Below are 25,881 nucleotides of genomic sequence, written 5' to 3'. Positions count from 1 at the left end.
TTGTCAGAAGACAGCAAGGAAAGTTTTATTACCACCGCCAGTGCTTACACTAAAGGCTACAACTTGGAAGTCTAACTAAATCCAGAGGAACTGTCATTTAAAAAGATGTTAAAAATAATGTAAACATTATCCTCAATGCAATGGCAACAACAACCAAAGCCCAAGTGTTCATCTGTTCAGTTGTGGAGCCACTAGGAGGAATACTTCACTGAAGGTCCCATGTTCAAATGAGCACAGGCTTCCAGGGTGCTGTCATTTTAAAGCCTTATCTGTATGAAGATTCACAATGCAGCATGTCATCCGTAATCCATCCTCAGGAATTCGTTCAGAATCCAGTCAGGCTGCATTTGGCATGACAGGAGCAGGAGCCATGTTAGCAACACTGGGATTTCCTCTCTGCTGTCAAGGTGTCCTGATCCAGTTTAATTTTGTCCGCATCATTTTCTTCATTAGGAAAGTTTTGGTGGTTCGCAAGAATATTCTCTACCAGGAATCGGGCTGCTTCATCTATGTTTATGTTATCCTGTAATGCAGGAATGAGTAACAGGATCAGAATTAATTCCTAGAAGAAAGCATTAATAGCATAAGTGGGAACTAGGAGAATTTATCAGAGAGGGCAATGACATACACTAAGTATTCCAGGTACCATCTTCTTCTCCACTATTAAACTGTCCGGTTCCTAAGAGTCCAATGGAACACTCTTCTCTTTACAAAGATCACTCTTTTTGATGTTCTTATTTAAACTTTTGCCACCCAGATTTAATGAGCTGTCTAGATGGTTGAAAACGAACCTCCACCCTGCTCTGGATACTGCTCCCATAAATGAAAGCAACCAGACTGAAAAATTCCTGCCCTTGAATACCTAACTGAAGCATTCAGGATACATGGTGAAGAAGTAAAAAGTAGCTAAAGGGCTAAACCACACTAAAATACAATAAATGCATCATGTTATTCTTCCATCTCTGAACACAAGTTATTATAAATTAACCAGGAACAGCACAATGGGTATTACGTCCATTAAGAATAACCTTAGAAATCATGCTATAACAACATTTGTGTGATTGATTTATAAGTTGACTCTAAATACACAATAAGTAACACAGCAAAAGCTGTGGTTATTTAAAATAAACTTAAAGTCTTCATTTTTAAATCATTTCAGGTTTACGAAATTGTTCTGGAAATAGTAAAAAAAAAAAAAAAAAGAAAATACAATCCTGTGTAACTTTTACGCATTTTTCCCTAACATTAACATCTTAGATAGCCAAATTTCAGTTATCAGAATCAAGAAATTTAATAATAATATTGTACCAATACATGCATGCATCTGTCAGTTTGTCATACCGCGGGGGCTTGAGTGTTGCTGTGATGACGGAAGCTATGCCACAGGTACTCAAATACCAGCAGGGTCATCCAGGGTGGACAGGTTTCAGCTGAGCTTCCAGAGTAGGACAGACTAGGCAGAAGAACCTGGTGGTCTACTTCTGAAAGAACTTAGCCAGTGAAAACTTTATGAACAGCAGAAGAACACTGTCTGATATAGTGCTGGAAGATGAGCCCTTCAGGTTGAAAGGCACTCAAAATACCACTGAGGAAGAGCTACCTGTCAAAGTAGAGTTGACCTTAATGACATGGACGGAGTCAAGCTTTTGGGACCTTCATCTGATGATGTGGCATAACTCAAAATGAGAAGAAACAGCTGTAGACATCCAATAATAACTGGAATGTGGAATGTATGAATTATGAACCTAGGAAAATTAGAAATTGTCAAAAATGAAATGGAACAAATAAACATCAATATCCTAGGCATTAGTGAGCTGAGATGGACTGGTATTGGCCATTTTGAATTGGACATCATATGGCCTACTATGGCGGGAATGACAAATTGAAGAGGAATAGTGTTCCAGTCATTGTCAAAAAGAACATTTCAAGGTCTACCCTGAAGTACAATGCTGTCAGTGATAGGATAATATCCATCCGCCTACAAGGAAGTCCAGTTAATACGATTATTATTCAAATTTACCAACCAACCACTAAAGCCAAAGATGAAGAAACTGAAGATTTTTTATCAACTTCTGTAGTCTGAAACTGAACGAGCATGCAATCAGGATGCACCAATAATTACTGGTGATTGGAATGTGAAAGTTGGAAACGAAGAAGGAGTTGGAAAATGTGGCCTTGGAGATAGAAACAATGGAGGAGATCACATGATAGAATTTTGTACGACCAACCACGTCTTCATTGCAAATACCTTTTTCAACAACAAAAATGGTGACTATACACATGGACATCGCCGGATGGAATACACAGGAATGAAATCGACTATATCTGTGGAAAGAGACAATGGAAAAGCTCAATATCATCAGTCAGAACAAGACCAGGGGCCAACTGCAGAACAGACCATCAATTGCTGATGTGCAAGCTCAACCTGAAGCTTAAAAAAATTAGAACAAGTCCAGGAGAGCCTAAGTATGACCTTGAGTATATCCTACCTGAATTAGAGACCATCTCAAGAATAGATTTGACACACTGAACGCTAATGACTGAAGACCAGAAGAGTTGTGGAATGACATCAAGGACATCACACATGAAGAAAGTAAGAGGCCATTAAAAAAGACAGACAAGGAAGAAAAGACCAAAATGAATGTCAGAAGAGACTCTGAAAGCTGCTCTAGAATGTCAAGTTGCTAAAGTGAAAGGAAGAAATGATGACGTAAAAGAGCTGCAAAGAAGATTTCAAAGGGCAGCTTAAGAGGACAAAGTATTATAATGATATGTGCAAAGACCCGGAGTTAGAAAACCAAAAAGGAAGAATATGCTTGGCATTTCTCAAGGTGAGAGAACTGAAACAAAAATTCAAGCCTCGAGTTGCAATAGTGACGGATTCTATAGGCATAATACTGAATGACACAGAAAATATCAAAACAAAATGTAAGGAATAAACAGAGCCACTGTACCAAAAAGAATTGATTGATATTGAATCATTTCAGGAGATGGTATATGATCAAGAACCAACGGTATCGAAGTAAGACATCCAAACTGCACTGAAGGCATCATGGAAAAACAAGATTCCAGGAACTGATGGAATACCAACTGAGACGTTTCAACAAACAGATGCACTGCAGAAGTACTCACTCATCTATGCCAAGAAATTTGGAAGACATCTACCTGGCTAACCGACTAGAAGAGATCCATATTTATGCCTATTCCAAAGAAAGGTAATCCAACCAAATACGGAAATTATCGAACACTATCATTAATATCACAGGCAAGTAAAATTTTGCTGAACATCACTGAAAAGCAGTTGCAGTACATTGAGAAGAAACTACCAGAAACTCAAGCCAGGTTCAGAAGAGGATGTTGAACAAGGGATATCATTGCTGATGTCAGATGAATCCTGGCTAAAAGCAGAGAATACCAGAAAGATGTTTACCTGTGCCTTATTGACTATGCAAAGGCATTCGACTGCATGGATCATACCAAATTGTAGATAGCATTGTGAAGAATGGGAATTTCAGAACATGTAATTGTGCTCATGAGGAACCTGTACCTAGATCAAGAGGCAGCTGTTCAAATAGAACAATGGGACACTGTGTGGTTTAAAGTCAGGAAAGATGTGTGCTGGGGTTGTATCTTTTCGCCGTACTTATTCAATCTGTATGCTCAGCAAATAAACTGAGAAGCTGAACTATATGAAGAAGAATGGGACATCAGGATTGGAGGAAGAGTCACTAACATCCTGTGTTATGCAGATGACACAGCCTTGCTTGCTGAAAGTGAAGAGGACTTGAAACACTTACTGATGAAGATCAAAGACTACAGCCTTCATTACGGATTACACCTCAACATAAAGAAAACAAAAATCCTCACAACTGGACGGATTAGCAACATGATGATAAATGGAGAAAAGACTGAAGTTGTCAAGGATTTCATTTTACTTGGATCCACAATCAATGCCCATGGAACTGGTAGGCAAGAACTCAAATTCCAGGTCTTTCCATATTTCATTATAATATTTTAGTTTGTCTTCTCCAGCTGCCCTTTGAAATCTTCAGTTCTTTCACTTCATCATTTCTTCCTTTCGCTTTAGCTACTCTATGTTGAAGAGCAAGTTTCAGAGTCTCTTCTGACATCTATTCTGGTCTTTTCTTTCTTTCCTGTGTTTTTAATGATCTTTTGATTTCTTCATGTATAACGTCCTTAATGTCATCACACAACTCGCCTGGTCTTCAGTCATTACTGTTCAATGCATCAAATCTACTCTTGAGATGGTCTCTAAATTCAGATAGGATAATATACTGAAGGTCATACTTTGTCCTGGACTTCTTGTGATTTTCTTAAGCTTCAACTTGAACTCACACTTGAGCAACTGACTGTTCCCCAGTTGGTCCCTGGCCTTGTTCTGACTGAGTGTCTCCATGGTTTCTTTCCATTGATGTAGTCAATTTGATTCCTTTATATTTCATCCAGCAAGGTCCACTTATATAGTCACCATTTATGTTGCTGAAAAAGGTATTTGCAGTGAAGAAGTGGTTGGTCTTGCAAAATTCTCTCACGCAATTTCTGGCATCGTTTCTATCACCAAGGCCACATTTTCCATCTACTGGTTCTTCTTTGTTTCCAACTTTCACATTTCAATTATCAGTAATTATCAACGCATCTTGTTTGCATGTTTGTTCAATTTCAGACTGCAGAGTTGGTAAAAATTTTCAGTTTCTTCATCTTTGGCATTAGTGGTCATTGCCTAATTTGATTAACATATTAATTGTCTTCCTTGTACACATATGGGATGTTGTTTTCTATGACTGACAGCGTTGTACTTCAGGGTAGATCTTGAAATGTTATTTTCGACAATGAGTAAGTTGCCATTTTTCTTCATTTTGTTACTGCCAGCATAGTAGAACATATGATTGTCTGATTCAAAGTGATCAGGATCAGTCCAATTTAGCTCACTAATGCTTAGGATATTGATCTTCATGTGGTCCATTTAATTTTTCACAACTTTCAATTTTTTCCTAGATTCATACTTCATACATGCCATGTTCTGATTATTAATGGATGTTTTCAGCTGTTTCTTCTCATTTTGAGTCATGCCACATCAGCAAATGAAGGTCCTGAAAGCTTGACTCCATCCATGTCATTGAGGTTGACTCTACTTTGAAGAAGGAAGCTCTTCCTCTGCCATATTTTGAGTGCCTTCCAACCTAAGGGGCTCATCTTCCAGCACTATATCAGACAATGTTCCACTACTATTCACAAGATTTTCATTATAGCCACTTTTATTAAAGTAGATAGCCAGGTCCTTCTTCCTAGTCTGTCTTAGTCTGGAAGCTCCATTGAAACCTGTCCACCATGGGTAACCCTGCTGGTACTTGAAATACTGGTGGCATTGCTTCCAGCATCACAACAACAAGTAAGCCACCACAGTATTATGACAAACTGACAGACATGGTGGCCATAAAGATTATAGTCTTTGAAACCCTACAGGGCAGTTCTACCTCTGTCCTATACAGTAGGTATGTGCTGGAATTGACTCAATGGCTATGGTTTTTTTGGTTTATTGTGCCAATATTAACCTGTCAACAAAGTCAGTAAGAAAAGCAAATCACCTGAGAGATACACAGAGCAGACAGAGGTCATGGCTGTCCAGAACAAGTCCTTGTATAATAAGCCTGTTCATCCATGATTTCTTCACTCTGAAACTATTTTTTATTCTGAAACTATTTTTATTATGGTAAAATACAGCTTTTTTTTTTTACCGTCTTAATCACAAAACTCCGCAACATTAATTACATTTACCACGTGGCTTTGCCATCACCACTATCCATTTCAAGAGTCTTTCATCATCCCAAACAGAAACACAGTACCTCCCAAACGATAACTCCCCATTCCCTTTACCCTTACCCCCGGCAATCACTAATAAACTTCTGTCTCTATGCATTTGCGTATTCTAGGTATTTCATGTAAATGGGATCACATGGAATTTATCCTTTTGTGCATGACTTATTTTACTTAACATAACGATTTCAAGGTTCATTCATGTTGCAGCATGCATCAGAACTTCATTCCTTTTTATGGCTAATATTCCATTGTATGTATATAGCACCTTTTGTTTATCTGTTCATCTGTTGATGAATACTTGCGTTGTTTTCACCTTTTGGCTACTGCGAAAAATGCTGCAGTGAACGTTGGTATACACGTATCTTTTTGAGTCCCTTCTTTCAAGCCTTTATGTAATACTAATTTTTAAAATGCTAGAATGTATTTATTTAAATGAATGGCCTTTAGCTTATGAGCAGACACCTCTGTCTCCAGCAGATACTCTTATTCCAACGACATCATCACTGTTCTCATTATTTTTGGAGCTGTTTTTGTATACTCCCTCATACCTTTGCTTTCACTATTCTGATCCTCAATGGCACTGAGTTTTTTCACTTTAAGGGTTTTTCTGGTAAAAGTTAAAAGTAACCTGGTAGTAAGTCTGCAGAATGAGGTAGGTATTTTGTGGGAAGTGAAAGGTTGGCTGTTCAAACCCACCCTGAGGTGCCTCAGAAGAAAGTCCTGGTGATCCGCTTTAGAAAGGTCCCATCCATGAAAACCGGATGGAGTGCAGCTCTACCCGGCACACACGGCATCCCATGACTTAGGATCAACTCGGCAGCAACTGGGTTTGTATGTATGTACACATATGCATACGTGTATGTGTATGTGTATGTGAGGGAGCCCTGGTGGTCTAGTGGTTAAGCACTTGGCTGCTAACTGAAAGATCTGAGGTTCAAACCCACTGGCCGCTCTGAGGGAGAGAGATCTGGCAGTCTGCTTCCGTGAAGATTGACAGCCTTGGAAATCCTGTGGGGCAGTTCTGCTCTGTCCTGTTGGGTCACTCTGAGTTGGAATTTGACTCAATGGCAACTAACAACAACATATGAATATGTTTATAAATAAATGCACAGAGAGCATATTAAAAGCTGGAACTGAATTAAGATTACACCAAATTTATGGCTTAATGTTGTTTGCCATCATGGAATTTGTCAAACATTTAATCATACTTATATACGTCTGAATGTTATTTGATCCTGTTAGTGAAACTTCTGAAGCACAAAAACAAATGTCTCCCTCAATATTTTGTACTTGTAATTGTCACCACCGTTTTTTATACAGCTAGACTGTTAAGATTTTTGATAACCAACCTAAGTGTCCTGTTTCCAGGCCACGCTGGAAAAATCATTTTTTTCCTTCCAAAGTCATTTTATCCAGCTTCCATAAAGGACGGAGAAAGAAAACAAACTCAGCAAAGTCTCACTCTCACTCATGAAGAGGCACATCACAATACTAACGCTCTCCCCTTGTTCGGATTCCTTCAGGCTACGTTAATCCAAAGCTCTTCACACATCATTTGAATAAATCTTCTCTCTGACTTTTTCATTGCCTTCATTAGTCCTACAGGGGACCTACATCTTCACCAGAGACACCCCTCCTGCCTCTTTTAGACTCTGGAAAAATAAAAAATATTCGTGCTTCACAACACGTCTCACCCTTGTCAACTCCAGTAGCATACGGTTCACATTAAAAGGTTCAAACTCACAAAAAATGTCCTTTTTTTTTCTGCTGTAAAAAAGTAGCCCATTTATATTTTAATAAAAGATCTGCCCTTCTATTGACCTCCCCATTGGCCAATTTTGAAAGCAAAGCTTTGAACCGGTTCATTCCAGTTTGAACCCCTGATGTAGAATTTGCATTTCCACCCCAGATATACTGAATCAGAATCCACATTTTAACAAGATATAAGAATCACTTGGGGATGTGGATCTTGTTAAAATTTGAAAGCACTACTGCTGCAGACTCAAAGAAGCACTAACATATCCATGCTAGGTTTCGCTTTTTCTAGGCTTCCACAAACCACTCGAATAAATCCATCAAAACACTTTATAATTAGAGATCAAATTTACAATCTAAACAGCACAGTAGATTCATAAAGCAAAGTAGATCTTACCTTTGCAGAGGTTTCAAACCATCCACTGAAGCCATGTTCTTTGCAGAACTGGTCCATCTGGGGAGGACTCTGGCCACTCTCCTTTTTCTGGTCACATTTGTTAGCTAGGAGGACAGCAGGAATAGGGCTGCCATTTGGGAGATGGACCTTACTGTCTAGATCATTTTTCCATTTTAAGACTGCCTCAAATGTGGAACTTCTTGATATATCAAAGACTATGAAAGCACCAAGAGCTTCTTTATAATATACTCGAGTCATGTTGCCAAACCGCTCCTGTCCTAGAAATAATAAGAGATGAAAGAAATCATAATTCAGACAGAGTTTATACTTAAATACAACCTCTTTGACCTTAGGAATAATGCTATAAACAAATCTCTTCCATTCTACAGCAATATAAATGGGTGGGATTAAGAACATTCACACACATCCATGACCCAAAAAGCAGAAGTGGCTGGTCATACTGAGTACACAATTGTCTAGTTTTATGTTCTGTGCATGTACAGCCCATTCTCCAGAAATATCAATACAACAAAGTCAGTCATTTTATCCTCCTCTTACCTTGTTCTAAGAGAAGAGAAGTAGTAAAGGAAATAAGGAAGCTGGGAGTGGAGGGAAAAGGACAAGAATAGAAGAAAATGAAGCTTACAGGAAGAAGATAAATGTAGTGGGTAAAACGCTAGTCAGAAAGATTAGAGCTGCTCATGAGATAAAGTAGCTCGTGTTCTCAACGCATCTTTCCTTCACATCTTTAGCCTATGTCCACTTTGACTCAATACGCAAGCCCGCTCTCCTTTGAGAAGGCAGATGCACGCAAACCTACTATTTTAGAACAAAAGCAGTACAGTTGGTTATATTATTATAAGAAAGGTCAATTGCAGAGTTCTTCAAATAGCATTGTACTTTTTAAATAATTTAACTTATGTTGAATGCGTTGGTTAAAAAAAAAGTCTGATTAATAGATTATATCAGACTTTGCAATGCATTCTCCTACTATCTTGTATCATACTAATCTTTGATGTATAAAGCATGCTTATCTTCACCTGGCAGATAAAAACAGGCAAAGAGATGCCTGGCCAGGAATTCAGTTATACTGACTAAAGAAGATAGGACTAGAATCCAGGTCTTCTGACTCTCACAAGGTCTATGAAGTATGGTACCAGGCATTCTGAACTATCTTGTAGTAGCCTTAACTTCTGAAGCTCATACCTTCAGGTTGTCAAATTACTAACTAGAATGCTAAGGAAAAATGACTAGTGATTAATGCAAACCTAAGATTTACAGCTATGTGACCTATAATAAAGATGCTATGCTACAACACTTTTCTATTAAAATACATGATGAGAAACAAGTTTTATCTATATTTTGTTGATAGTAACAAATCCAAAGCTACCCAAAAATATAAAATGCTTTCTCCTCCAAACTTCTACTATGCCATTATACAATTTTAAATATTGTTTGATGGGATGATGGAAGTAAAATATAATAGTCAGCTTAAATGGATGACTTTAAAATTGAACTGCTTTGTGATACCTCCTCATATGGGTTTATCTAAAGTTCTACAGTGATAGTCCAAAAGTCTGAATTTTATTATAACAGATGGTCATACACGAAACTCCAAAATTTCATATATGAAATTACAAAAAAAAAAAAAAAAATGAACATGACAGTGGGGGAAACTCCATTGTCATGTTCACTTTTTTTTTGTAATATAAATCTGCTTAATTAACTGTTTAGTTCATTTGGTCACAATGCTTACATTTACAAAAAGTTAGCATTATGCCATTTTTCCATAAATAGACATTTAATCACACAGGGCATGCTCAATACCCTATTCTGCAAAAAGATCATGTAGATGCATTAAAGTGGTTCCCGTTCAGTTTCACTAGAGAGCACGTACTACCAACCGCTTAATTTTGATGAATTTTAACCATTAAATAGGAAATGACAATGGCACCAAGATAAACTAGCCTCATTAAGGTAGCCTAGGTTATAAGGTTGTTATATAGCTATGAAAAAGTATGCCTTTGGACCATCCCTCTCATTTAGAAAAGGTGGGACACCAAACGAGTAAAAAAGTAGCATATAAATCTGAAAGTTATAAAGAGCTATTAAGCTTTAGTGAATATTCCTTTATGAATAATCTGTTGTTGTCATCGTTAGGTGCTGTTGAGTCAGTTCCGACTCATAGCAACCCTATGTACAACAGTACTAAACAATGCCTGGTCCTGCGCCATCCTCACAATTGTTATGTTTGAGCCCATTGTTGCAGCCACTGTGTCAATCCATTTCCTTCAGGATCTTGCTCTTTTTTGCTGACTCACCACTTTACCAAGCATGATGTCCTTCTCCAGGGACTGGCCTCACCTGATAACATGTTCAAAATATGAGACGAAGTCTCACCATCCTTGCTTCTAAGGAGCATTCTGGCTATACTTCTTCCAAGGCAGAATCATCTGTAAATCCCTAAAAATATTTCTTTTTATCAATAATACTAAATCACATTCAAATTTTTAATCATGAAAATTTTCTGGTAAAGCATAAAAGAACCAGAAATGTATATGACAAAGAGTTTTAGCGGAGGACCCTGGGGCTTAGAAATATCAATTGGTTTTCTGTAGGTCTCACAGCTAAGATTCAAAACTCCCTCACTGTCTTGACAGCAGAAGTGTGCTTTTTAACAACCACACTATATGTATACGGCAAGTCAAAATAATGTCAATTATACTGTTGAGCAAATGAAAAGGCACAGACTAGAAGAAAATACTGCAATCATACATATGATAAAGGATTTGTATGCAGACTATACAATGAATTCTCATAACTCTATAATAAGAAAATAAACCAATAAGAAAGTAGACAAAAGCCTGGAACAGACACTTCACCAAAGAACATATATGACAAATTCACACGGAAAAAGATGCTCAGCATTATTTATTATTGGGGAAATGCAGTTTTAACCCACAGTGAGATGCTACTTCACACCCACTAAAATGGCTAAAATTTAAAAGTCTGAGTATACAAAGTGTTGGCAAGGATGTGGAGCAACTGGAACTCTCATGCACTGATGATGAGAATGTAAAATGGTAAACCACTATGGAAAACAATTTGCTAGTTTCTTAAAAAATTAAAGATACATCTACCATACAACTCATCTGTCCCAATCCTAGGTACTTACACAAACAAAATCAAAGCATACGTCCACACAAAAGCATACACAGGAATGTTCAGAGTGGCTGTATTTTTAATTGTCAAATACTGGAAGCAAGCCAAACGCTGATCAACAGATTAATGGATAAACTATGCTATATCTGTACGGTGAGATACTATTCAACAACTAAAGAAAAATTATAGATACAAGCAACAGCATGGATCAATCAGAAAACCATTATGCTGAGTGAAAAAAGCCAGATGAGAAGGCGGGAAGGGAAGAAATAGAAGGAAGTAAAGAGAGAGATGGAAGGTGGGGTAAGGAAGAGGGAGAGGAAGGTAAGGAGGTAAGGGAAAGGCAGGGAGAGAGGAAGAAGAAAGAGAAAAAAATAATATTTAAATTTAAAACCATTTATATCAAATTCTAGAAAATGGAAACTATAGTGATACAGTAAGTAGGAAAGGAAGGGCAATGGATTACAAAAAGGCAAGAGGAAAAACTTTTAAGAGTGAGAGAAATGTTTATAATCTTGATTACAGTGATGTTTCACAAGTATATACATACGTCAAAACATCAAATTATATAGTTTATTGTATGCCAACTATACCTCAATAAAGTCACGGGGAGAGTTAATATAAAATGCCTGCCCAGAAACATTCTAGGGCAGAATTTAGCAACCTATGGCCCATGACCAAATCCAGCTACATAAAGTTTTATTGGAACAGAGTCACCTTCACTCGTTTACATATTGTCTATATGTTTTTGTTTTACAAAGGCAGAGTTGAATAGTTGAGACAGAGACAGTATAGCCTACAAAGCCTAACATACTTATTATCAGGTGCTTCATAAAAAAAAAAAAAAAAAAATGATTTCTATTCTGGGGGCTAGAAATATTGCATATCTTAAACTGGAAGTGGTATATAAAAATTCATGAAGGTACACATGTAAACTCTGTGCATGCAAGTTACACTTCACTTTTTAAAAAGTACAAAATTCCAGGCCCATAAAAAAAGCCAAAATCAAATCTGTTGTCAAATTAATTCATAGCGACCCTATAGAACAGAGTAGAACAGTCCCATATGGTTTCCAAGGAGCACCAGGTGGATTAGAACTGCCGACCTTTTGGTAAGCAGCTGTAGCTCTTAACCACTATGTCACCAGGCCCAAGCAACCACTAAATTAATGTTAACCCAGAAACCCAGTGCCGTCAAGTCGATTCCGACTCATAGCGACCCTACAGGACAGAGTAGAACTGCCCCACAGAGTTTCCGAGGAGCGGCTGGTGGATTTGAAGTGCCGACCCTTGGGTTAGCAGCTATAGCACTTCCCACTACGCCACCAGGGTTTCCTTAAATTAATGTTAGCTTTAGTATTATTATTACTGCTGGTGTTAGTTGCCATTGAGTCAATTCAGATTCATGGCAACTGCATGTAAGCAGAGTAGAACCATGTTCCTTTCAGTTTTCAAGGCTGTAACTTTCAGAAGCAGATCACCAGGCCTGTCTCCAAGGTGCCTGTGGGTGGGTTCAAACTGCCTTGTCTGCTTAAGCCAATTGGCCTTAGAGATCATCTAAGTCCCTCCCAGCTCTCACATTTTGAGATTTTTAGGATCCTGTGTTTTAACTTTAACATCATACTGAGTTTCTAAAAAATTCTTTACAATCACAGCAAGGAGGATCAGATGTAAGTGATCCAGCATCAAAGGGCTAAGACTAAGTATTTAGGTAAATAGCTTACATTCTAAAAGAATAGTAAAATACACTTCCTATTTTGCCAAGTTCATAATCTATTTTCAAGAACTCTGAAGTAATCCATTAGTGCTTCAGCGATATACCAAACTACCTCTTTTCGTTTTAAGTAAAAAAACAAATTTCTAAAACACAGTTAAGTTTAATTAGGGAGTGGGGAAAGATAAATGAATCATTTAGAATAATTTTAACATAAAAGGAGTGCTCTCTGAAAACCTAACGGACTATGCCTAGATTTAACTCTTCAAAGGTTAACTTCAAGGTCCTTTCTCCATATACCTAGATATTCTAAGTGTTGAGACTCCTATCTTTGTTGTGATTCCTCCCTGGGTGATTTTAGTCTTCTCTTATTACTACCTAAAGCAATTCACTCCAGTGGAAAACATTACTAATGTTCATGAATGTTCGGTTCTCTTCCACTTCTCAGTATATAGAGGATCACACTTCTCAGTACATAGAGGATCTGCCCTCTTGAAGTAAGGAGTAGCCATAAGATGAATCTTGGCCAAAGAAATGTGAATGCAAGTGTCACTACCAAGCAGAATCACTCAGCTTTCAGTGCTCCTGGCCTGCTGCAGCAACTTTGAACTCTAATTTTGAGACGACAGCATCATGAGATGAGAGTCTCTGTTGGCCTGGGTCCTCAGGTGACTCCAATGAGAAAACTCTAAAAAGTCAGTGGCACTTAGATAATTACCTAAACAATAAGAATTTATTTTTAGTTTGCTATTTTTTTTTTTTTTTAAGGCAATAATAGGAGCCTTGTTGGCGCCGTGGTGAAAGCGTTCAGCTGAAGGTGCTTGGCTGGTAACCAAACGATTGGTGGTTCAAACTCACCAGCCACCCTGCACGAGAAAGATGTGGCAGTTTGCTTCCATAAAGATTTACAGCCTTGGAAACTCTGTCCTACAGGGTTGCTATGGGTCGGCATTGACTCGATGGCAACAGGTTTTTTTGTTTCTAAGTTCATGAGTCATTATACTATACTGTATTAAGCCATTATAAACTTACCCCAGCATTATACTTTAGTCTTTAACATGCTAAAATTACAGGCACTGTCAGAAGTAAAATAATTTCCAACACTAAAGAACTTTCACGATGCTAACCAATAAAGGGATGTGATTAACACCAAGACTGTACTACTATGCTCACTGACCATTTTACTCCATTGGCTTGCACAACTTTCCACCAAAAAAGAAGAGCTGTATTATCCCCCAACGAACAAGTTTAAAAGATATGGCATCAAACTGGCACCATCTGAGTTTGGAATTCATAGCACTGATTTTCATAGCTGAATACTGCACTACTCGGAGAGGGTAAAAGGAGTCATGTGATTATGTAATTTCATTCGTTTGCCCATATTTTGTTTTTTATCATAACTACAATGAGAGGAAGAGAGTATAATATAACAGCTATGTCTTTGGAGTCAGAAAGATCTGGGTCCCTGCCCTAACTTTGCAAGTTAGAGGTGTATAGACCTTGGGCACATCTCTTAAGCTTTCTGAGACTCAGATTACTTATGTGTCATGTGGAAATAATTCGTTTCTCCAGATTATTGGAAGTATAAATGAGAATGAAAGCCAAGTGAATTACAGTAACTAGAAAACATCTTTCAATAAATGTTAAGTATTTGTAAGAGAGGGTTAATGGCCAAAAGTTCTCAATTCTAGGATTCTATGCTTATATTTATGTGATCAAGATGAATTGATAATTACTGGTGATTGGAGAACGGATGGTACCAAAAGAAGAAATTCAAGCTGCATTGAAGGCATTGGCAAAAATGAGGGCTCCTGGAATTGACAGAATACCAGTGGAGATGTTTTAATAAATGGATGCAACATTGAGAGCGCTCACTCATCCATATGGAAATCTGGAAGACAGCTACCTGGCCAACCAAATGGAAGAGATCCACATACGTGTCCATTCCAAAGAAAGGTGATCCAATGCAATGCTGAAATCATTTAACAATATCATTAACATCACATGCAAGTAAAATTTTGCTGAAGATAACTCAAAAATGGTTGCAACAGGGAACTGCCAGAAATTCAAGCTGGATTCAGGAGAGGACACGGAATAAGCGATATCATTGCTGATGTCAGACAGATCTTCGCTGAAAGCAGAGAATACCAGAAAGATGTTTACCTGTGTTTTATTGACTATGCAAAGGCATTCAAATGTGTGGATCATAACGAATTATGGATAACATTGTGAAGAATGGGAATTCCGGAACACATAATTGTGCTGATGTACAACTTGTACATAGACCAAGAGGCAGTCCCTAGAACAGAACAAGGGGATACTGAGTGGTTTAGAATCAGAAAAGGTGTGTGTCAGGGTTGTATCCTTTCACCATGCTTATTCAATCTGTATGCTGAGCAAATAATCCAAGAAGCTGAACTACATGAAGAAGAATGGGGCATCAGTATAGGAGGAAGACTCATTAACAACCTGCGTTATGCAGATGACACAACCTTGCTTGCTTAAAGTGAAGAGGACTTGAAGCACTTAGTGTTGAGGATCAGAGACTACAGCCTTCAGTATGGATTATGCTTCAACATAAAGAAAAAAAAAATCCTCACAATTGGACCAATGATAAATGGATAAAAGATTGAAGTTGTCAAGGATTTCATTTTACTTGGATCCATAATCAACACCCATGGAAGCAGTAGTCAGGAAATCAAACAATGCACTGCATTAGGCAAATCGGCTGCAAAAGACTTCTTTAAAGTGTTAAAAAAGGTGTCACTTTGAGATCTAAGGTGCTTCTGACCTAAGCCATGGGATTTTCAATCACCTCATATGCATGTGAAAGCTGGAGAGGAATAAGGAAGGCCAAGAGAATTGATGCCTTTAAATTATGGTAATGGAGCATAATACGAATATGCCATGGACTGCCAGAAGAATGAACTAGTCCGTCTTGGAAAAGTACAGCCAGAATGCTCCTTGAAGTGAGGATGGCGAGACTTTGTCTCGTATACTTTGGACTTGGTATCAGGAGGGACCAGTCCCTGGAGAAGGACATCAGGCTTGGTAAAGTGAAAAAGAGGACCTTCAATGAGATGGATTAACACAATGGCTCCAACAATGGGCCCCAACATGGCAAAGATTGTGAGGATGGTGCAGGACCGGGCAGCATTTTGTTCTATTGTGCATAGGGTTGCTATGAGTCAGAGCTGATGGTACCCAACAACAATTACATGCTTATATTTGGAAATGTACTTCAACCTGGAAAAATAAGTATTATAAAAAAATAAAAAATATTTTTTTTTTATATAGGGGAAGAAATATTCAAAGTTTCTGTTTAAATCATATATAAAGTTTCCTTTTTGCTCATACCACTGCCTCTTGAGACAGAGATTATATACACCTACTTACCAAGCAAAAGAGTAACAAAACTGAGAGGAAAAAAATAGGAAAGTAACTAAAGTAAAAGAAAAATAAACTGCTTTTGAGAACAGCAGTATCACTAAGTAGTTCTCAAAATTAAATACTCCCAGATACTTGGCAATTCAGACTCTGGATTTTTTTTTTTAATTTGAGACAACCAGGCTTCTGAGGATTTAGGTCACTGCTGAAAACCTGTCTTATTCAACTATTTATATCTTCTGTGGTGACTGTAAGGAGCCCTAGTGGAGCAGCAGTTAAGCGCTTAGCTGCTAACCGCAAGGTCAGTGGTTCGAATCCACCAGTCACTCCACAGGAGAAAGACGTGGCAATCTACTTCCGTAAAGATTAGAAACCCTTATGGGGCAGTTCCACTTTGTCCTGTGTGGTTGCTATGACAGGGAACTGACTGCACAGCAATGGGTTTGGGCGGTGACTGTAAAAAGAACAGAAGGCTTTAATCAGCTTCAAGTGGGAAGTTAAATCAGATGATCTTACTGATTTGGGTCCAATGTCCCAACAGTTTTAAAAGTTGAAAATATTGAGCTTTTCCCTTTCTTAATCAATTTATTCAACAAGAACAAGAAATATACTGCCTCTGACTTGATTCTATGGAGCCCTGGTGGTACGGTGGTTAAGAGCTTGGCTGCTAACCAAAAGGTGAGCAGTGTGAATCCAGATCCTTACGGGGCAGCTCTACTCTGCCTATAGCATCACTCTGAGTCAGAATCAACTCAACGGCAATGGGTTTGGTTTTTCCGGTCTTGTTTCCAAACACTACCTCAAAAGGAAGCTCTCGAGAGAGTCACGTGGATAATGAGGTGATGCCACTTCTGTAAATGATGTGAAACTGGGAAAGACGAACTTAAGGGTCAAGGAAGGCAGGGTAAGAGGCGTTTGTCCAGTTTAGGTGGAGACCTTCTAGAGTGCAGTGAGAAAGTGAGTCTGTTGGCAGGGTGCAGCAAAGCCAACAGAACAATGGTTCTCAACTTTAATATGAATCGTAATCACCCACGGTGCTCATTATGTTGAAGATTTCCAAGCTCTACCTCTTGGAATTCTGATTTGTTAAGTATGACAGATTGCTATCTGCTACCACAAATCCCTTCACAAGACTTTAATTGTGGAAGCAATGCCCCGGGCTTAAATGAAAAACAAAAACAAAACGACTAACTTGTTAGCTTTCCTTGAAGCTAACCCACTGCCATCGAGTCGATTCTGACTCACCTCGCAGTTAGGCATGTCCATCTGATTGGATGGCAAGGACAAAGAATAAGGCCTGGGAATAGCTGAGTAGAGAACTGTCATCCTTAGTCCCTATAGACTTACTGGTGCTGCCCACCAGCCCTGGACTGCCCATCTACAGACTTCCATGTGAAAGAATCAGCTTTCGTTTTGTTAAACCATGATTTGTAGGGTCATGTGTCAGACGAAGCCGAATCTATTACAGAGTTGATGTTAGGGTATCTGCATTTTAAGCTCCCCGAGTGATTCCATAAAGCGCACTCAGAAACTCAACGGAGATATATTTTAATTTCAAGAAGCAACAGAAAACCACCGCAGAGAATGCATAAGGAAAATATCTGGAGAGGAGTGAGTGGAAATGATGGGGAAGATGAGAATGTAAAGGTCATCTGACAGAAAGACCAACACAGATCCTTAAACTAAACCCCTGCTATCAATTTATTTTTACGTGTTCTGCCTCTCTCAAAAGAAGACTGAAGAAATAACATGTATGAGAAGTATAAAAAGTTTCTCTCCAAATAAAATTGAATAAAATTCCAAAGACCTTTTCCTTGATCTTTTGTCTTACCCTCCAAAAGTCTCCCACATTTATATTTTTATACTTTTTTAACCATTCAAGAGAAGATTTCTATAGCAGTAGTACAATTTCACTTAAAACTTGTTGACTTAGCCTATTGTCTCTTCCTTAAGGGTTGATTAAGTATGAAATTCTTGCTATATTTAAGGATAAGCTATTCCAGGCTGGAAACCCTGGTGGCGTAGTGGTTAAGCGCTATGGCTGCTAACCTAAAGGTCGGCAGTTCAAATCCGCCAGGCGCTCCTTGGAAACTCTATGGGGCAGTTCTGCTCTGTCCTATAGGGTCGCTATGAGTCGGAATCAACTCGATGGCAACAAGTTTGGTTTTTTGGTTTTATTCCAGGCTATAAATCTAAGGCCTTCATTCTTTTCTTCTTTGGAAGAGCAGTGCTCACCATTACCTCAGGCCACAAGTTTCTCTAGCCTCTCAATCTATTTTGGTAAGTGCCTTGGAATATGAATCATTGAAAATTCCATATCCTAGGCTTAAGAAAACCAGGTCAGGATAACAGGCATGTGCTGAATACAATTTCTCCTAAAATTATATTTGAAAATAACACTTCGTATCTAGAATAAGGCATGGCTTACAGGCTTTTTTTTTTTTTTTTTAAAGGCTTAGTCGGTGAGGTAACATGGTAGACAAAGCAAATGTCTATAGTTATTGCCCTGCTTTTCCAGGGTGTGCTCTCCAACATACTCTAATAAAATACCATTGTTACCTGAAGAAAAGTCAACACTTAAGAAACAGGCTTTGAAAATACAGGTAGTCCCCAACACACAACATATCTGAGTTACAACGATCCACACTTACCACCGTCCTTTTTCTGTGTGTTCACCTTATTGTTAGTAATAGGTGCTACGTACATTGTTGTAACACGTAATTTGCTGATGTTATCATTCTCAGATGCTCACTCACAGATGTTCAATGTTATGATTTACTGATCAAAACACTGCCATATAGCATGCTATGGGCTGGCTGACAATGAAGTCTGTGTAGGTGTTGGTGTAGGAAGTTGTAACAGATCGAAAGTACGGCAATGTTCACCTCTGACGACATATGACAATTGAACTACTTATGGGCTGGATAGCCATTATGGCTCAGACTTCTTTGTTACATGCAACACGGGTGCCGACAAATAATGATCAGATTTATAAAGACACTGATAATAAAAGGTGATAATAATGAAAACTAAAAAAGAAAGAGGTATTCAACTTATGTCAAAACCGACTTACAACAGTCATCAGAATGGAACCCCCTTGTAATTCGGGGACCATCTATACATAAAAAATAAGAAAGTGTTTATCTTGGAGACACTGTGTTTCATAAGTATGAGGGTATGATGGCTGGAAATTCTGTACTGATGACATAAAGATATGTGATTATTAAAATGGGTGTAAAGTATGAGCTATATGTGCTAACTCAGGAAGAAGCAGAGCATTTCAGAATTTAGAAAAGGATTAGTGTTGCTGGTCTGGCACTAGTGCACTTCTTGGAACCGACACGTCTCCAGGTATTGACACCAATTAGCTATGTCTGCTTATTACTTACACCTCTGCGTATTTATAGACAATGGGAATCTCTAAGTCTATACTGCAAAATGAAGAATGGTTAGAAGAGAATTATTTGAGCAACTGGCTGGGAACAAACCCAAGTTTGTCCTTCCCCCAACCCGAGCACTTTTCAGCTTATGTGTGCTGATGAAGGCTTTAGTAAGAATGGTAACAGATCCAAGAGGGAAAGCTAAGAGGCATATCTATTAGGGAATTTCCATGTGTGGTAATACAAATATCCTATTATGCTGACCACCCTGCTTGGGCAATTGTGAATACACAGAACAGACTAGGGTAGCCAAAGGTGTTTCAAGACTTGGGAATTAAGAAAGATTTAAAGATGCAAAATGGGATAGTAAGCTGTGCTTATAAGTCAGCACAGTAATTGAGCTTGAATAAAGCTGAGGGATGGCAAGACTGTATCAGAGTCAGCTTACCCATATTTAATATAGAGACAAAATCTTCTAAATGAGTTATAATAAAATAAGCACTAGGAAATACAGTATTCAGAGACAAAGACTACCACTAATTATACACAAACTAATTCCTCAGAGTCCTTCTTCTTCATAATTAGAAGAAACTTGAATATGAATAATCCCAGACCGATACACAATTCTAAGGTCATGAAAGTGTCAGAGGTGACATTTCAGATTCTTGCTCATGAAGAACAGTTGGAAAAGAAGACAAGAGGAGGCTAACAGGTATGATAATTGGCAATGTGCAAGACGTAGTAAAGAAATCAAGATCACACTCTAATTTAGGATGAATATCAAGAAATGAAAAATGAATTTAAGTGTGTTTATATAATTTGTAATGTCTTCCAAACATGCATTTTATGCTTGGCAAAGTCCCAGGTACATGAACTTCAGAGAAGATTGTTCTCTATTTGTCTTTCAACAGCCCAAAGGCAATAATAGTGTTTTGCACTGTCTCAGTCATCTACTGCTGCTGTAATAGAAATACCACAAGCGGATGGCCTTAACAAAGAGAAGTTTATTCTCTCACAGTCCAGTAGGCTAGAAGTCTGAATTCAGGGCTCTGGCTCCAGGGGAAGGCTTTCCCTCTCTGTCGGCTCTAGAGGAAGGTCCTTGTCATCAGTCTCCCCTTGGTCTGGGAGCATCTCAGTGCAGGAAGCGCAGCTCCAAAGGACATGCTCTGCTCCCAGCACTGCTTTCTTGGTGGTATGAGGTCCCCCTGCCTTTCCCCTTGCTTCTTTTATATCTCAAAAGAGACTGGCTTAAGACACTATCTAATCTTGTAGATCTCATCAATACAACTGCAGATAATCCATCCTATTAACATACTAGTGATAGGATTTACAACACATAGGAAAATCTCATCAAATGACAAAATGGTGGACAATCACACAATACTGGGAATCACGGCCTAACCAAGTTGATACATATTTTTGGGGGACACAATTCAATCCATGACACTCACTCATATGTTCTATAAAGAAATTTCAATGCTACAAAGGAAATAAAGTCAATAAATACATGAAGATTCAAGTGTACTAGATCTAAATGGACTTTTTTTTTTTTTTAAAGATTTAGCCTAGACCAGCCACTCAATCTACGTGGATTATTCTACACATGGTAATAGGCTTACAATAAGTAGTAAGCAAAATATTACTTCTCCATCTACAAAAGCACTGAAAGGAAGATCAGAGACATTACAGCCCCATAAACAAGTAGCTCGTACTATATCTAAATTCAGTAGGCATTTATTAAGTTCTCTTTAAAATTATACTGAAGACTTTGATATTTTAATATATTTTATTTTTGTTTTGAGCAGTGGTCTTATAGGTACGGACAGAAAAAAAAAAAAATCCAAACCCGCTGCCAATCAATCTATTATGACTCACAGTGACCAAATAGGACAAAGTTGGACTGCCCCATAGGGTTTCCAAGGTTACAATCTTTACAGAAGCAGATTGCTGACCTTTCAGTTTCAGCGAGCACTTAACCACTACACCACCAGGGCTCCTTATTTATAATTACACCCGTTGCTGTCAAGTTGATTCCAACTCATAGTGACCTTATGGGGCAGAGTAGAAATGCCCCATAGGGTTTCCAAAGCTGTAATCTTTACATATGGGAGTAGACTGCCACATCTTTCTCCTATGGAGTGGCTGGTGGGTTACAACCACAGACCTTTGGGTTAGCAGTCGAGCGCTTAACCCCTGCACCACCAGGGTTCCATAGGTATGAACTATTGTTGTTAGATAATACCCAGTCGGTTCCAGGTCACAGCGGCCTATGTACAACAACAAGATATCGTCTAGTCCTGTGCCATCCTCACAATTGTTATGCTTGAGCCCATTGTTACAAAAAAAAAAAAAAAAATACAGCCACTGTTAATCCATCTTGCCTAGGATCTTCCTCTTTTTCACTGACCCTCTACTTTACTAAGCATGATGTCCTTCTCCAGGGACTGGTCCCTCCTGATAACATGTCTAAAGTACATGAGACAAAGTCTCACCATCCTCTAGTTTCTAAGGAGCATTCTGGCCGTATTCCTTCAGAGACAGATTTGTTCCTTCTTCTGGCTGTCCATGGTATATTCAATATTCTGCACCAACACCATAATTTAAATGCATTAATTCTTTGGTCTTCCTTATTCATTGTCCAGCTTTCACATGCATATGAGGCGACTGAAAATATAACGGCTTGGGTTGGGCATACTTTAGTCCTCAAGGTGACATCTTTGCTTAACGCTTTAAAGAGGTCTTTTGCAGCAGATTTGCCCAATACAATCTGTTATTTGATTTCTTGACTGCTGCTTCCGTGGGTGTTGACTGTGGATCCAAGTAAAAGGAAATCATTGGCAACTTCAATCTTTTCCCGTTTATCATGATGGGTTTGGATTAAGAGACAGCAACTGCCTAACACTAAACTGCATCTGTATTTTAAAGCTACAGTCCACTGATGCAATAGAAAGCATTTGTAAGGTCTGTACATGAGTCACTATGGTTCTTAATTCGAACAGTTGAGCTTAACTTCCAATATTAAATAACTCTTGCCTGTCACACTTGTCAAAGTGTTCAAGAATAGAGACTCTACACAATTTCTTTATCGTTTTACCCACCTCTAAAACAAAACCTAATTAATACTAACAAACACCTTAAATCAGTCATATTAAGTAGCTGACTCCACCAACTGTTTTGCAGTCAAGGAATACTTCTATTCTCTGAAAATTAAATAAAGCCCAATTTTCTTACTACATAAGGCAAGTACGTTTAGTCATGGGGGAAATTTTTGGAGTTGCCTTCAGATTTCCTTCACTACATCAAAAAAAAAAAAAAAAAAACCCATTGCTGTAGAGTCGATTCCAACTCATAGGACCTATCATTACTACTTAATTCAAATGGCATGAACTAGGTTTCAGCAGCAGCTAAACTATTCAAACTGAACATAGTTAATGACTTAGGTACCCTAACTTTGGTTAAAATTAAGTTATTTCTGCCTCTTGATTAATTTATATATTAAGACTTCATTTTTTTTTTTTTTTTTTAGCTGAAAACCTTGTAAGGTGAACCTAATAAATTCTAAATGCCTCATAATCTTACCTCTAATCTAGTTAATTGCTATGTATACTTGCTTAATGGTACCCAGAACCAAACAACAGTATCTAACATCCAGGAATCCTTTTTGGAGATATTCAAATTTTGCCTTCCTTCCTGGCAAAACTCAAGATTTGGCTTTAGGCAAAAGAGCAAGGCTATGTCACCTAGGCAACTGTGTACCAGGGTCTGAGAAAGACTGGATATGCCCCCTTCCTGGCTACATAAGTATGTTCAAGAAGAATGAAAAAAGGAGATTAGATACCTACAAAGAAAACTCTTAGTCATCTTTTTGTTTTCCCAAATCTTCAAACAAAAGCATTTGACTATGAAGCCTAAAAACGGAACTATGGCATAAAAATCTAGGTGTTCGTACTCATTTATTGCAGTGGGACCCAGTGCTAATTTAGTAGCTATATATCATACTCTTTCACATACAGAATAAAGCAGTGTCAACCACCATCCTAGTCAAAGGTTTAAAGTCATTTTCATGGAAATCCATAGCTACTCTGAGGATTTCTGGAGAATGACTGTCACATGTTTACGCAACCTTTAGAATCAAGAAGCAAGGCAGTTATTTAATACTGTTCATTAAATGTTCTGTGCAATCGCAGGAAGTGTTTTGAAAGAAGCCTCTGGCTTCAAACGAACTTTTGGTTTTCTGTAACCAAAAAAACAAAAAAAAGATGCTGAGCCCAAAGCTGATTAAGTACCTTTCTCTGAGGGATTGATATGCTTTTTTTTTTTTTTAATTTGAGCAGTGAAGTTTGTTCTTAAATAAATGAATATATGGGTTTTAATTCTACAATCCTTTCTTCAAAGTAATAGGCTTTAAAAGGAAAGAACACTAAACTAGCAGACAGTAGACCTGTGTACCCCCACTCTGGTGCCAGCTAGGTAATCACGCCCTCCACGGGCCTCAGTTTATGATGTGTGAAAGGCCAGTTCAAAGGTGTCCTCCAACCTTAAGCATGCTCCCATTCACACGCTCTATTGCAGGCTGAGCTTAATTCTTAACATCAATCATGACCCAACAGCGTAGTTTTGGCTACCATTTCCTTAATTCTTAACTGAGCTTAATTCTTAACACCAATCATGACCGAACAGCGTAGTTTTGGCTACCATTTCCTTATTTAAAATTTCCCCAAAGTTCCATAATTAATATCTTTTTAAATGGCCACAAGTATAATACCACGTTTTCTCCATTCAGGGTCACGCATCGGCAGTCGTCTCACTCACCACACCAGCCAGAGCTCAGTTTTTCATGAATTAGAGGGAGGGGAATGTGTACTCCCTCAAAAAGAAAGACTCTCTTGCTCCAAAATGACAACTGAAAGCAAATGCTAACGAAACAACGTCTCTGAAGGGGTAAGGGGCATTGGTTTAGGAACCGTGATAGTAGTATCGGCTTTTTCCCCAAATCTTCATCTAGGTGACCTAACGGTTGAATAAGGACAGGATGTTTGAGGAACGGAGAGTTTCACTCCCAGAAAAGTGTCCTACGCACGATGGAAATGTTCTGAAAGAAACCTGGTTTCTCCTGTAGCGCTTGTCACTAACTAGGAGTGTAACTTTGGGTAAGTTATTCACTCACTCTGAACTTCAGTTCTCATCTGTGAAATGTTAAAGCTGAACTTGAGGAGGTGGCCTCTCCCAAAGCAGCCATTCCTTTCCTGGTGTATTACAGGCTTGTCAATACTCAGAGTTAAAACTTCTGAAAAAGCCTCTACGGCTTCCCCACCTTCTGTCACCTGAGACAATCCTGGAGTAGAGGACGTCTTTACATCTTTTAAAATTGAGGGCTTCCCGCTGACTTAGCAGAGGCATCTAATCAGGGTTATTTATTTATTCATTTATTTATTTTATCCTGCTTTTAAATTTCTCAACTACTACTGCTCGTTCCATTGTCCTGATCCCACCAGAGTCCACCTAACCATTGTCGCATTTTTTTATTTGGCTTAGCCTCTTTCTTCTCCTAAACGCACACTGGCAAGATCAGGCAGAGGAGAAAGAAAAAAAGAGAGGAAATGAGCAAGTTTCCCTGCTCCCGACGGACGGAATCTTCGCGAAGGCCCTTCCTGGCGCGGCCGCTCCCTTACCCGCGATGTCCCACAGCTGCAGCCGCACCAGCGTCTTGCTGTCCCAGTTGAGGACCTTGAGGGCGAAGTCCACCCCGATGGTGGCCCGGTAGTGCTGGGAGAAGAGCTGGTGGACGTAGCGCTTGATGATGCTGGTCTTGCCCACGCCGAGCTCGCCGATGACCAGCACCTTGAAGAGGTGCTCGCGGGTCTCGGGCACCACGTCGGCAGCCGCCCCCCGGCCCAGGTCCCGGCCTCCCCCGCCCGCCATTGGCAAGGCCGGGCCGCGGCTGTCGGCGAGCCCCTTCCCCGAGCCGGCCCCTAGCTCCGGCTGGCCACAGAAACTCCCCCGAGGCCCGCCCGCCCGCCCGGCCGGCCGACCGACACCGCCTGACCGGTCACAGGACCCGGAACCTCCAGTCACAGGAGCCCGCGCGGGGCGGGGAAAGGGCCGGGGCCGGCCGGGGGAGGGCCCGGGGCCGACCGGGGGAGGGCCCGGGGTCGGGGGAGGGCCCGGGGGCCGCTCCCCACTCCCTGCATTCCCCCAGGCTCGGCCCCGACTTCAGCCACTTCCTCTCGTCTCGGCCCTTCCTCGCCC

The 25,881-nt window shown here is 39.3% G+C and overlaps 1 protein-coding gene across 3 annotated transcripts; it reads right to left on the bottom strand.

Moving 5' to 3' along the window:
- On the bottom strand, positions 1–25,577 carry RAB32 (RAB32, member RAS oncogene family). Of its 3 annotated transcripts, XR_010323086.1 has the most exons (4): positions 25,305–25,577; positions 7,991–8,268; positions 1,342–1,745; positions 316–523 (listed from the first exon to the last, which is right to left on the bottom strand). XR_010323086.1 is itself a non-coding variant. In XM_023550622.2 (3 exons), the coding sequence occupies exons 1-3, from the start codon at positions 25,552–25,554 to the stop codon at positions 374–376; spliced, it is 717 nt and encodes a 238-aa protein (XP_023406390.1). In that variant the 5' UTR covers positions 25,555–25,574; the 3' UTR covers positions 1–373. The 3 variants fall into 3 exon arrangements, 2 of the variants coding, with proteins under 2 accessions (XP_023406390.1, XP_003404489.1); XM_023550622.2 differs by lacking the exon at positions 1,342–1,745 and having other exon boundaries at positions 1–562; positions 25,305–25,574; XM_003404441.4 differs by lacking the exon at positions 1,342–1,745 and having other exon boundaries at positions 1–523; positions 25,305–25,569.
- Positions 25,578–25,881: the final 304 nt, after the last annotated feature.

The sequence above is a fragment of the Loxodonta africana genome, chromosome 1 (assembly GCF_030014295.1).
Source record: "Loxodonta africana isolate mLoxAfr1 chromosome 1, mLoxAfr1.hap2, whole genome shotgun sequence".
Taxonomy (NCBI): domain Eukaryota; kingdom Metazoa; phylum Chordata; class Mammalia; order Proboscidea; family Elephantidae; genus Loxodonta; species Loxodonta africana.
Note: the sequence above shows the minus strand (reverse complement) of the source record. Positions and strands in the feature narration are given on the sequence as shown.

Bases quoted from the DNA above. Each gene is read 5' to 3' on its own strand.
- RAB32 (XM_023550622.2), bottom strand. From the start codon at position 25,554: ATGGCGGGCGGGGGAGGCCGGGACCTGGGCCGGGGGGCGGCTGCCGAC. The intron at 8,269-25,304 runs GTAAGGGAGCGG...TATTATTTCTAG, and splicing joins GCAGCTGTGGGACATCGCGG to GACAGGAGCGGTTTGGCAAC. The intron at 563-7,990 runs GTAAGATCTACT...GCTTTCTTCTAG, and splicing joins GGTTTGAAACCTCTGCAAAG to GAATTAATTCTGATCCTGTT.